Consider the following 14,354-nt stretch of genomic DNA (forward strand, 5'->3'; position numbering starts at 1 on the left):
TGAGATTTTTAGATACAAATCACTCTAAAACTCTCAGACTTGGAATTTATCTTTTTCTTTATAATCAAATATTCTAGTTCTTATCAATTATGGTCACCACATTATACACTAGATCTTCAGACCTTACTGGTCTTATAACTAAAAGCTTGTACTCCTTTACCAACCTCTATGATAGTGTCAAAAGTACTTTCAAAATATATCTGGGATATCCCCACCCATTTAAAATAAAACCTGGAATGAATTTATGGGATTATCTTTGAACAGTTATATGGAACTAGATTACTCTATCTCATCAAAATACTTCATTAGTAAAAGAATTTTGCTTTTTGGATCTCTTCAAATCATCTCCCCTTTTAAACAGCACTATACATTGACAACAAGATGCCTAGAAGGGAGCTAGCTCAAATATCTAAATAGAAGGATATTTGACTCAGAAGGGCCTGCTTCTGCTGCTATAGTCCCATCAGCATCATGTCCTAACAAACTGAAAGAGGTACCTGAGAGCCTATAATACCAGAGACAGGTCCACGCCCAACATAAGGAAGTTCAACAAAGGGTAAATGCCTCCATGCAAAAGCCAATGTTAACACTACAAAATCAACCAACTGATAGGCCCTCTTTTTGGAGGAGCAGCAGCTTCATTTTGTACATCTGTTAAGTACCTGTTTTCAATGTGTTGAGGGTTGACATAGGGGCTTGAAGAACAGACTGTAGCATTTTGTGGTGTAAAGTTTTTGACACTGTGATTAGAGTATGCACCAGTGGTAAACCTCTGAAGAGTCCTAGAGCAAGCAAAGTGTCAGCTACTCCCACATAAATGTAAAAAATATAATACGAGCTGGTGCTGGTGATGATCACTGCATAACTGTTATTTGCACTCTTAGTACTATTCCCTTTGTCTTGAAAAAGCGTTCTGTAAAGCAAAAGGAAATTATTATTTGACAACCAAACTTTTCCAGTGAATTTCCAATACATGTAAATGATGCTGAATTTGAGTCTAAAGAAATACAACACATTTCATTAGCAGAGTTTATGCCTTTAACCTGAAGGACTTACTATTGCAAGAAAGAAGACTAAGCTTTCCACTACTGAAATAGATAAAATTTCAAATAGAGAAAATACTAACTGTGCAAGGTTGTCTTAAACATTGTTACTGCATTTTATGGAAACTAAACATGACTAAATCTTTTAAAAATTGACAATGAGCTGCAAAAACTGCACACACAATTTTAAACAAAAGAACTCAATTCTCTGCTACATTACTGTGGGGAAATGAAGCAGAGTGGAAATTACAATGTTTAATAAAATCCAAATAATCAACAGAAACAAAATACAGTCCACAATAAGACATGGAATACTCACTTTGGAAATAGGAACAACACAACCAAAGAAGCAGCCACCTGGAAGGGAACAACACACACTTGACTTTTTTCCATCATCTTTTCCCATTCTTCCCACACATACCTCTAATTCCATCATGACTGATATCAAAATGCACACAATTTTATTTTCCTTGGCTTTACTTTCCTGGGTCCAAAAGCTGAAATAATTGTTCCAGGAACTACTATTTGAGGTGAGAACATGTTAGGATAATGGAATTCAAATTTCACTGAATAAAATACTTATTCATTTCTCTCCTTCATTCAACAGGAACTATTCATTGAACCTCACAAAAGAGTTAACACTGCAGTTAAATGTTTTAAGTAATAAAGTTTGTTTCTTATGAAGAGGTTACTCTCAGACTGCTGGCAGATAATTGGTCCCATTGGTGGCTATAAATAATTTCATTTGTCATACAATGATTATGAGGGACTCATAACTATAAGGCCAATTAGTTATGAGAAAGGATGAGACACATATTTAGGAAACTCAGTTAACATTTCAAAAGTGCAAAAATTCACAGTTTTTTTAATAAAGATAAGGTGCATTCACATTAAAATTAAAACATATACTACTGGCACTATGTGGGCTTTCTCATGGTGGAAATTTTTGGCTGAGGAACATATATTCTATACCATAACTATGAAAAAAAAAAGAACAACTATGATTTGTTTATTATCCGAACTCTGTTCTTTTTTTCTTCTTCTTTTTTTTATTGGAGGCTAATTACAATATTATATCGGTTGGTTTTGCCATACATTGACATGAACTCTGTTCTATTTCAATTTGGCAATCCGATTTCCTAAACACTGTGGGGAAACAATATTGTGATGATACCAACACAATCATAATACTAGAAATATTTACACAATTATAAGACTGATATTATGCAATTAGGCCAATAATAACTTCAACAAAGAATCAAATAGAAAAGTAGGAGAAACTGTAAGTAAAATAAAACAATTTGAAAATGAACACAGACCAAAAATAAATAGGGGAGAAACAAATATGCTTGCTATAAGAAATCTATGTATTATTTCATAATCAACTTAAGCATTTAACAGTACCATATAAAAATTATGGAAAATAGTTAGCAGTAATTAAGAAAGTACATAATGAAGTCTTATAATCTAAATAGTATATAGTGGTGGTTTAGTCATTAAGTCATGTCCGACTCTTTGCAACCCCATGGATGGTAGCCTGCCAGGCTCCTCTGTCCATGGGATTCTCCAGACAAGAAGAAGTGGAGTGGGTTGTCATTTCCTTCTCCAGGAGATCTTCTAGACCCAGGAATTGAACCCATGTCTCCTGCATTGCAGGTAGATTCTTTACTGACTGAGCTATGAGGGAAGCCCCACTTCAGGTATATCTGCCTATCAGATTGGAGTATCACAATGAAAAAGCTAATGGCATCATTCACAATTTCCTACTTTTTTTCATTACACATGGCCTCCATGCACCTATTGACAAAAAGTACCTTTGTCTCCTTGAAATTCAAGTGAATTCAAAATGACAAGAAACTGAGCAATAATCTTGCTACTTCAAAGGTCTCTGTTCCAGTACAAATGTTTTCTGATTTCCCAATACTAATCAAATTACTAATCAAATCAAAGTGTATATTTCTCACTCTTCGTTATTACAGTCCCTCTTTGTTCCAATGAAAGAAGTGTCAACAATGTTGGCATTCAAACTTCTCTGAATGTGAGTAAATCCAAGAAATAAATACTCTGTAATATTTACTATGGAACAATCAAAGCAGCTGTTCAAAGACCCTGGTATAATCTGTGCAATATAAAGGTATTTCGTGACTCTTGTCAACAGAGACCACTTATGGAACCACCAACCCAAACTCCTTTTACTGATTGGAACACAAACGTTTTCAAGGACTTGACAAAATGACTTTAATAAAAATGTCTGGAGCATGTATAAACAATTGACCAGGCAAGTTCTAGCATTTAATTTCTAAAATATCTGAGGTTATAAAGTTCATGCAGTTTATGACAGAATGACAAGTCCTGAAAGAACGAAAGTGAAAAGTTCGTTATTTTCAGCTATGTTAGGGTTTGAAGCAGCATCCCTTATCATGTTGAAAAGGGTATAGTCTAGATCAGCAATGTCCAACAGAAACTTCCACAAAAATAGAAATGCTCAATATCTGCAATGTTCGGTGTCATTACCACTTAATACAAGTGGCACTTGATCCCTTGAAATGTGGCCAGTGTGGGTGACTGGGGAACTGAATGTTATATTTTGTTTCATTTTAAATAATTTAATTTACATGGTCATACATAGCAGGTGGATCCTGTACTGGACAGTGCATGAATAAACTAAGCCTATTAGCTCTGTAGGGTTATAGCCAGAGTACTTATTCCCAGGTGGCTCAGTGGTGGGTTTGATCCCTGGGTTGGGAAGATCCCCTGGAGGAGGAAATAGCAACCCACTCCAGTATTCTTGACTGGAAAATTCCATGAACGAAGGAGCCTGGTGGGCTGCAGTCCATGGGGTCACAAAGAGTTGGACACACTGAGCGTGCACATACTCACCACCTGCGTACACTTATTTTGTACCTGTCTAAACATCAGGAGCCTGATGACAGTGTTCTCTAAGGATAGATCCATGGACAGTCAACATGATCACTCACAGACTTTGCAAATGACTACAAATGAAAAACTAGTAGCCTGTATTTAGAAGCTAGATTATGATTTAAATTATATAGATGATTTGTCTGTATGATTTAAAAAATAATGGCATGTTGGGACTAGAGTACCATAGTATATACATATTCAAATATAAGCCAAGTGCCTATATCTGAAAGACTTATTATGATAAATGAACTAGTAAACATCCCTGGAGATGTGATAGATAAAGGTGATCATGTATGTAGTAAAACCCCAACAGTATGGTTTCAAAAACAAGATGTGATGGAAAACTAGAGCAAGAATATATTCAAGAAGTAGGAGGAACGTACCATTACATAACCTGGCCAGTACAAGTCTCATACTCACAACAAAAGAAAATAGGCATGAAAAGAGAACACTGCCAAGATCAGGTATAGAAAAGGTTAAAAAATGTGAATATAACCAAAAGAGGTATAATGATCCAACATTCTATCATGAAGAACTTCAGTTCAGTTCAGTCATTCAGTCATGTCTGACTCTTTCAGACCACATGGACTGCAGCAGGCGAGGCTTCCCTGTCTATCACCAACTAACAGAGCTTGCTTAAACTTATGTCCATTGAGTTGGTGATGCCATCCAACCTCCTGATGCTATCCCCTTCACCTCCCACCTTCAATCTTTCCCAGCATCAGGGTCTTTTCTAAGGAGTCAGTTCTTTGCATCTGGTGGCCAAAGTATTGGAGTTTCAGCTTTAGCATCAGTCCTTCCAATGAATATTCAGGACTGATTTCCTTTAGGATGGACTGGTTGGATGTCCTTGCAAAGGGACTCTCAAGAGTCTTCTCCAACACCACAGTTCAAAAGCATCAATTCTTCAACACTCAACTTTCTTTATAGTCCAACTCTAACATCCATACATGACTACTGGAAAAACCATGCTTGGCAAAGTGACCTTTGGTGGCAAAGTGACATCACTGCTTTTTAATACACTGTCTAGGTTTGTCATGCCTTTCCTTCCAAGGAGCAAGAGTCTTTTAATTTCATGGCTGCAGTCACCATCTGCACTGATTTTGGAGCCCGAGAAAATAAAGTCTCTCACTATTTCCACTGTTTCTCCATCTATTTGCCATGAGGTGATGGGACCAGATGCCTGATCATAGTTTTCTGAATGTTGATATTGAAGTCAGCTTTTTCACTCTCCTCTTTCACCTTCATCAAGAGGCTCTTTAGTTCCTCTTCACTTTCTGCCATAAGGGTGGTGTCATCTGCATATCTGAGGTTATTGATATTTCTCCCAGTAATCTTTATTCCAGCTTGTGAATCATCCAGCCCAGCATTTCTCATGATGTACTCTGCATATAAGTTAAATAAGCAGGGTAACAATAAACAGCCTTGACGTACTCCTTTCCCGATTTGGAACCAGTCTGTGGTTCCATGTCCAGTACTAACTGTTTCTTCTTGACCTGCATACAGATTTCTCAGAAGGCAGGTAAGGTGGTCTGATGGTCCATCATGAAGAACTTCAAAGAGCTTCAAAGTAGATACTCTAAAATATTTCCCTGAAATATCTGCAGACTTAAATACGCCTTAAAGGTCTGAACACTGTGGCTGTTTAGCCTAGTTAATAAGAGCAATCTATTCCTGTCATAACAGATGTTCCTACCTTCCCTCATGTCTCCCAACCAATCCATTTTCCATGTACCACAGTGATTTTTTTAAATATAAAAAAATCATATCATACCTTGAATGAAGGCTTTTAAAGGTCTCCTATTCGTGACATTGTACAGGAGACAGGGACCAAGACCATACCCATGGAAAAGAAATGCAAAAGAGCGAAATGGCTGTCTGAGGAGGCCTTACAAATAGCTGTGAAAAGAAGAGAAGCGAAAAGCAAAGGAGAAAAGGAAAGATATAAGCATCTGAATGCAGAGTTCCAAAGAATAGCAAGGAGAGATAAGAAAGACTTCCTCAGTGATCAATGCAAAGAAATAGAGGAAAACAACAGAATAGGAAAAACAAGAGACCTCTTCAAGAAAATTAGAGATTCCAAGGGAACATTTCATGCAAAGATGGGCTCGATAAAGGACAGAAATGGTATGGACCTAACAGAAGCAGAAGATATTAAGAAGAGGTGGCAAGAATACACAGAAGAACTGTACAAAAAAGATCTTCCCGACCAAGATAGTCACGATAACGTGATCCCTGACCTAGAGCCAGACATCTTGGAATGTGAAGTCAAGTGGGCCTTAGAAAGCATCACTACTAACAAAGCTAGTGGAGGTGATGGAATTCCAGTTGAGCTATTTCAAGTCTTGAAAGATGATGCTGTGAAAGTGCTGCACTCAATATGCCAGCAGATTTGGAAAACTCAGCAGTGGCCACAGGACTGGAAGAGGTCAGTCTTCATTCCAATCCCAAAGAAAGGCAATGCCAAAGAATGCTCAAACTACCGGACAATTGCCCTCATCTCACACGCTAGCAAAGTCATGCTCAAAATTCTCCAAGCCAGGCTTCAGCAATATGTAAACCGTGAACTCCCAGATGTTCAAGCAGGTTTTAGAAAAGGCAGAGGCACCAGAGATCAAATTGCCAACATCCGCTGGATCATGGAGAAAGCAAGAGAGTTTCAGAAAAACATCTATTTCTGCTTCATTGACTATGCCAAAGCCTTTGACTGTGTGGATCACAATAAACTGTGGAACATTCTGAAAGAGATGGGAATCCCAGACCACCTGACCTGCCTCTTGAGAAACCTGTATGCAGGTCAGGAAGCAACAGTTAGAACTGGACATGGAACAACAGACTGGTTCCAAATAGGAAAAGGTGTACGTCAAGGTTGTATATTGTCACCTTGCTTATTTAACTTATATGCAGAGTACATCATGAGGAACTCTGGGCTGGAAGAAGCACAAGCTGGAATCAAGATTGCTGGGAGAAATATCAATAACCTCAGATATGCGGATGACACCACCCTTATGGCAGAAAGTGAAGAGGAACTCAAGGGCCTCTTGATGAAAGTGAAAGAGGAGAGTGAAAAGGTTGGTTTGAAGCTCAACATTCCGAAAACAAAGATCATGGCATCTGGTCCCATCACTTCATGGGAAATAGATGGAAAAACAGTGGAAACAGTGTCAGACTTTGTTTTTTTGGGCTCCAAAATCACTGCAGATGCTGATTGCAGCCATGAAATTAAAAGACGCTTGCTCCTTGGAAGGAAAGTTATGACCAACCTTGATAGTATATTAAAAAGCAGAGACATTACTTTGCCAACCAAGGTCCGTCTAGTCAAGGCAATGGTTTTTCCCGTGGTCATGTATGGATGTGAGAGTTGGACTGTGAAGAAGGCTGATCGCCGAAGAATCGATGCTTTTGAACTGTGGTGTTGGAGAAGACTCTTGAGAGTCCCTTATACTGCAAGGAGATCCAACCAGTCCATTCTAAAGGAGATCAATCCTGGATGTTCATTGGAGGGACTGATGCTAAAGCTGAAACTGCAATACTTTGGCCACCTCATGCGACGAGTTGACTCACTGGAAAAGACTCTGATGCTGGGAAAGGTTGGGGGCGGGAGGAGAAGGGGACGACGGAGAATGAGATGGCTGGATGGCATCACCGACTCTGTGGACATGAGTTTGAGTGTACTCCGGGAGTTGGTGATGGACAGGGAGGCCTGGCGTGCTGTGATTCATGGGGTCGCGGAGAGTCGGACACGACTGAGCGACTGAACTGAACTGAACTGATTGCACTTAAAATAAAACTGAAGTTCTTCAGTGAATGCTTCTGCAGACCTGGTTTTGATTTACTTTTTCAATGTCACCACATGATATGCCACTCACCACTTTCTCCCCTTCCTCCAAATGTTCTGGCCTTCACTCACTTTCCACAATTCACCAAACTTTTCCAGGACCTTTGTATTTGCCCCAGTTTCTGCATGTCTGAGTACTTTTTATCTTTCAGGTGTCAACTAAATGTCATTTCTTCAGGAAGACCTTCCTGTCCTCTTTGCCCTGCTTTATTTTAGCCCACTATTTATCTCTTTCTGGAACTCACTACATTCTATGATTATTTCCATCAAAATTTATTTACCACCTGTCTTCTCCCTCAGAGAGTGCTTCATAAGATCAAGGAGGAGCCATCTGTCCTCTTTCCCATTGCATGCTTAGCTTAGTGACTATAACAATATCCAAGAGACAGTAGGCATTCAGTAAATCTATCCTTAATAAGCAAAGGAAGGGATGAATAAGAGGATACTTAAAAAACACAAATGTTTTTCATTTTAAAACATTTAAATACAAAATGGAAATTATATAATTTTATTTATAATTATACATAAAATTATTTAAACAGAAAGAAATTATATACTAATCACATAGAAAACATTTTAAAATGCAAATGACATTTTATGTAGGATAAAGAACCAGAACCAATTCATAAGTTCTGTACATATATGGAATTCAGAGCTACCTTCCAAGCCACACAAGAAGATCTGTGTATAAATGAAGACCTATTAAAACAGTATTGGCATTTTGAGCTTTCACCAAAGGAACACAGCATTATGAATTCTGTTTACACTGTAAACATAAGTACATTGGTGTAATCCATTGGTGTGTTCTGTTTTGTTCTTCACTGTATATGGAGCATATAGAATCATGCTTGGCATATTGAAAGAACTTGAAATATATGTGCGGAATGAATAAGTGGCTGAATGAATGAGTGAAAAGTAAGAGGCAGTAAGAGTAAAGTGACACCTTGTCAAGACAATCACAGATTTCAAAGCTTTGCAGGTTAAATCATGCCCTAAAACAGAGACCCTTGCTAAGCAATACTGCCTTGAAAGTATTACTATCAATAAAGGTATAACTATCATTAAGGTATTATGGAAGCATATTATATATTGAGGGATTCCTCATTAAGAAACAAAGAGGACAGACTTTGCTGCTCCGCCCACATGGGTTCTTCCCAGAGCAGGGATTAAACTCCTGTCTCCTGCATCAGCAGGTGGATTCTTTACCACTGAGCCACCTGGGAAGCCCCTACTAAGCCTGTGCTCTAAAGCCTGGGAGCCACAACTACCAAGCCCTTGTGCCCTAGAGCCTGCAATCAGGAACAAGAGAAACCACTGCAATGAGAAGCCCACACACTGCAACTTAGAGAGCAGTCCCCACTCACCACAGCTACGCACCAAAAAAGCCTGCACACCAATGAAGACGCAGAACAGCCAAAAATTAATAAATAAATTGTAAAAAAATAAAATACTTTTAAAAAAAGAAACAGAGAGGAAGTCATATGAGAATAGTACAAAGCAGTTCTCTAACACATTTCTTAAAACACAGGAAAAAAAGGACTAAACATGATCTTTAGTTATTTGAGGCAACAATAATATCCTCTGGTTGTTGCAAAAGAAAAGGTGGGCACTGCCTCCTACTTTATTATTTGCATTTCTTTTCTATCTAGTCAATGATGCACTGCCAAATGGGAGTACTAGAGAGACCAACATAATAGAAATTTTAAAGCCTGTATCCTTGGTTCCAATATCTAAGAACTTAACAGACGATACTATCCTATCATAAAGAAAACAGCACAAAAATATAAAGGTATACTGATTCACTTAATAAATTAACACACTATTGATAATTTGTTGTTGTTCAGTAGCTAAGTCATGCCTGACTGCAACCTCATGAACTGCAGCACGCCAGGCTTCCCTGTCCTTCACTATCTGCTGGAGTTTGTTCAAACTCGTGTCCATTCAGTGAGTAATGTCATCCAACCATCTCATCCTGTCGCCCTCTTCTCCTTTCTTACCCTCAATCTTTCCCAGAATCAGTCTTTTCCAGTGAGCTGTCTAATTGTAGTAGGTAGCAAAAGTATCCGGAGAAGGCAATAGCAAGCCACTCCAGTGCTCTTGCATGGAGGGTCCCATGGATGGAGGAGCCTGGTAGGCTGCAGTCCATGGGGTCGCTAAGGGTCGGACACGACTGAGCGACTTCACTTTCACACACATTGGAGAAGGAAATGGCAACCCACTCCAGTGTTCTTGCCTGGAGAATCCCAGGGATGGGGGAGCCTGGTGGGCTTCCGTCTATGGGGTCACACAGAGTCGGACATGACTGAAGTGACTTAGCAGCAGCAGCAGCAGCAAAAGTATCGGAGAAGGCAATGGCAAGCCACTCCAGTACTCTTGCCTAGAAAATCCCATGGACGGAGGAGCCTGGTAGGCTGCAGTCCATGGGGTCGCTACGAGTCAGACATGACTGAGCAACTTCACTGACACATGGAGAAGGAAATGGCAACCCACTCCAGTGTTCTTGCCTGGAGAATCCCAGAGACGGGGGAGCCTGATGGGCTGCCGTCTAAGGGGTCACACAGAGTCGGACACGACTGAAGTGACTTAGCAGCAGCAGCAGCAGCAGCAAAAGTATTTTGGAGCTTCAGGTTCAGCACCAATCATTACAATGAATATTCACGTTTCATGTCTTTTAGGATCAACTGATTTGATCTCCTTGCTGTCCAAGGGAATCTCAAGAATCTTCTCCAGCACAACAATTTGACAGCATCAGTTCTTTGGTGCTCAGCCTTCTTGGCAACTCTCACATTCATACATGACTACTGGAAAAACCATAGCTTTGACTACACAGACCTTTGTTGGCAAAGTGATATCTCTGCTTTTTAATATGCTGTCTAGGTTTGTCTGGCCTTGGAGTACAAAATGAAGAAGGGCTAAGGCTAACAGTTTTGCCAAAGAGCATGCTGGTCATAAAAAAACACCTTCTTCCAACAACACAAGAACTGTCTCTGCACATGGACATCACCAGATGGTCAATACCGAAATGAGACTGTTTATATTCTTTGCAGCCAAAGATGCAGAAGTTCTGTACAGTCAGCAAAAATAAGACTGGGAGCTAACTATGGCTTAGATCATGAACTCCTTATTGCAAAATTAAGATTTAAATTGAAGAACATAGAGAAACCACTACACCATTCAGGTATAACCTAAATCAAATCCCTTATGACTATACAGTGGAAGTGAAAAATAGATTCAAGGGATTAGATCTGAAAGACAGAGTGCCTGAAGAACTATGGACAGAGATTTGTAACACTGTACAGGAGGCTGTGATCAAAACCATCCTCAAGAAAAAGAAATAAGGCAAAATGGTTGTCTGAGTAGGCCTGACAAATAGCTGATAAAAGAATAGAAACTAAAGGCAAAGGAGAAAAGGAACTATATGCCCATTTGAATGCAAAGTTCCAGAGAATAGCAAGGAGAGAAAAGAAAGCCTTTTAAGTGAACAATGCAAAGTAGAGGAAAACAATAGAATGGGAAAGACTAGAGATCTCTTCAATAAAATTAGAGATACCAAGGGAACATTTCATGCAAATATGGGCACAATAAAGGACAGAAACTAAATGGACCTAACAGAAGCAGAAGATGTTAAGAAGAGGTAGCGAGAATGCACAGAAGACCCACTTGACTTCACATTCCAGGATGTCTGGCTCTAGGTGAGCAATCATACCATTGTGATTATCTGGGTCATGAAGATATTTTTTGTATAGTTTGTCTGTGTATTCTTGCCACCTCTTCTTAATATCTTCTGCTTCTGTTAGGTCCATAGCATTTCTGTCCTTCACTTTGCATGAAATGTTCCCTGGTATACCTATGCCTGATTCATCTTTATGTATGGCAGAAACCAACACAATATTGTAAAGAAATTATCCTTCAGTTAAAAATAAATACATTTAAAAAAAACTCTGTAAAAACCCATTCTATAAAATTATAATTTTATATAATTAAAATTATAATTATATATACTACAAATCTGCACTGAAGTATGGCCCCTGTGAAAACTAAAAATGGATACATCACTTTCACAAGGGAAGAAGTGGATCTTAACTTTTCTTTGGGTCTCTGATCATGTTGAGTATGAAGTTCTATTAAACAATGTTTAAAAGATCTAAACTATCTTCCTGGATTAGTACCTGTACTATGATGCAAAGCACACACGAGATATTTCAATGGTAATGAGAAAGGGCCCACTGGTATCAAGAAAGGAGCTTAGTTGAAAAGAAAAATTATGTAAATTTTGATTCAAAGAATATGAGAGAATTGTGAACATCTGAATGATTTGTTTAGCTGTATACCTATGCACATAATGAAAATGGTCACTATTTGTCTACTATCACTAAGTTTTTGTTATTCAAAATTTTGAGAGTCAGTTAATTGGAAATGCATTCAGGACACTGACCCCAAAAGACTCATCATTTATCTTATTATTTCTTGCCTAGAAAATTACATTATCAATTTTTTTCCTACAAAAAGACAAGTTTTTGCAATAATTGTGAGAGTTCAATTAATAATGGGAAGTTACACAACATTTACATCCTGTGTTGTAGTTTGGATTCTAGCCTGAAGACAAAGGACCACTGTCATCTTGAGTAAGTGAGCTAATAATATTGTACATATGCTCAGTGGCTCAATGCTCAGTCACTAATTAATTAACTATACACTGTTTTGAAAGGTGTATAAGTTCAGCTCTATAGCTTTGAATGGGCAAGGGTCTTGTAAGTGAATATAAATCACTACCACATTCAGATAGAACCATTTTTTCTCATAAAACTAAAGACATTCAAGCAATGTTAATCTTCAATGAAGGGGTTCAAATTATTAACAAAGGGCTGGTTTGAGATTAAATGTGACACAGGAACGAGTTTCATTCACATTAATGTTGGTCATTTGGCATAACTGGCAGAGATTAATGAGGTAAATTAAAAATACATTTCAATGTAATTTGTTACTCATATGAGAGTGTCAGGTTACTCAGCCCCATATTTTCGTTAAAGTATAAAAGGGATTATTGAAAATTTCATTATATCTCTGCTGAGGACTTGTTTGCTTCAAATTAGCTTGAGCTTTCTAATAATGATAGACGTTAAGGATATTAGTCAGAATAGCAACTAACATTGCTCACTATGTGCCAAGCCCGACAGTAAGTGCTTTATAATCATCTCTTCACTCACAGAAATGACCTATGAAATGGGTACTATTACAACCTTCATTTTATAGATGAGGAAACTGAGGCTCAAGAGAGGTTATCTAACTTGTTCAGTGTTAATAGTGTTAAGAACACAGAGTTAAAATTCACAGCCAGGTCAGTCGGATTCCAGAGGCTGCACTCTGCTATACTGTACCTCACATCTGGCCTCCATTTGTTTTATTAATGTAGAAATAATAGGAGAGCAAAAGATAAGATATCATCGAAACTCAAAGATCAAATGGAAACCGACACTTTATAGGTAAAGTGTTATATAAAACTTTTGCTATATACCTTTAGATATTTTCCACTACTTGGTCAGGGAAGAGTGATAACACTTTATGTAGACTTCTTAATTGAGGTTAAACAGCCAAATAAGACAACAGGAACTTCTCTGGTGGCTCAGTGGTAAAGAATCTGCCTGCTAATGAAGGAGATGTGGGTTCAATCCCTGAGTCAAAAAGATCCCTTCAAGGAGGAAATGACAATCCACTCTAGTATTCTTGCCTGGGAAATCCCATAGACAGGGGAGCCTAGAGGGCTATAGTCCGTGGGGTCACAAAAGAGTTGGACATGACTCAGTGACTAAACAACAAGAAGGCAGTGATGGGGTTTTAAGTTTGGGTTTCATGTATGCATAGAACTATATGCTGTCAGGAGAGGCAATGCTTCACCCAAGTCATATCTCCCCTGAAGGCAACCTGGGTCTTTATGTTGGACTCAGGCTCTACAATAGGAGACATCCAGCAGTATCCTCTGAGATTTACCTAGTGTGGTCATACAAGGCTGAATCCAATCCAGAGGTGTTTCCTTGTGCCCACATAGTGTTCATTTGCTTGTTTTACTTTAATCAATGACCCACATTAAAAAAGTAGAAAATGTTTACAGGAAAAAAAAAATCTGTATTTTCATCTTATGTTGTTAAATAATTTTTAGCGAAACTGATCCCAGATTTCCTTATGGGAAGCCCTTGGCTGGTTTTGAGTTACAATTGCCTCCTCTAGACAAGCAAAGGGTACTCTCCATCCTGCCTCAAAGCCACTGTACCAGAGACATCCTCTGCCAAGCCTCTTTTGACATTTAAGTGGCTCCTCCTGACCTAGAGAAAAACCTCATCCACCAACCAGATTCAGAAACCTCTTACCTGGTACTGAACTGGTGATGTACTACCCCCTCTTTTATTTTAACCTGGTGATTTGATGTGTCTCTTTTCCAGGGGCATGGTAAAGAGATCACAATGGTGGCGTGAAAACAAAAGAATTCTGAAGAAAATTGGTGATCTGAATCTTTGAAAGCCTTGTTTAAAATGGTTGCAAGCCACTAATACATA

At 38.6% G+C, this 14,354-nt stretch overlaps 1 protein-coding gene across 1 annotated transcript in view; it reads right to left on the reverse strand.

Annotated features, from left to right (window-relative positions):
• Nucleotides 1–14,354, reverse strand: part of CFTR (CF transmembrane conductance regulator) — a 207,158-nt gene that overhangs the window by 77,963 nt on the left and 114,841 nt on the right. The window contains exons 16-17 of the mRNA XM_055420807.2: nt 1,363–1,400; nt 663–913 (exon numbers count right to left, since the gene is read on the reverse strand). Of these exons, the coding sequence (XP_055276782.2) occupies nt 663–913; nt 1,363–1,400 (289 nt within the window). The remainder of the gene's footprint in view (nt 1–662; nt 914–1,362; nt 1,401–14,354) is intronic.

Source organism: Moschus berezovskii, chromosome 3 (genome assembly GCF_049115385.1).
Source record: "Moschus berezovskii isolate FMDL1 chromosome 3, NW_MosBer_1.0, whole genome shotgun sequence".
Classification (NCBI taxonomy): domain Eukaryota; kingdom Metazoa; phylum Chordata; class Mammalia; order Artiodactyla; family Moschidae; genus Moschus; species Moschus berezovskii.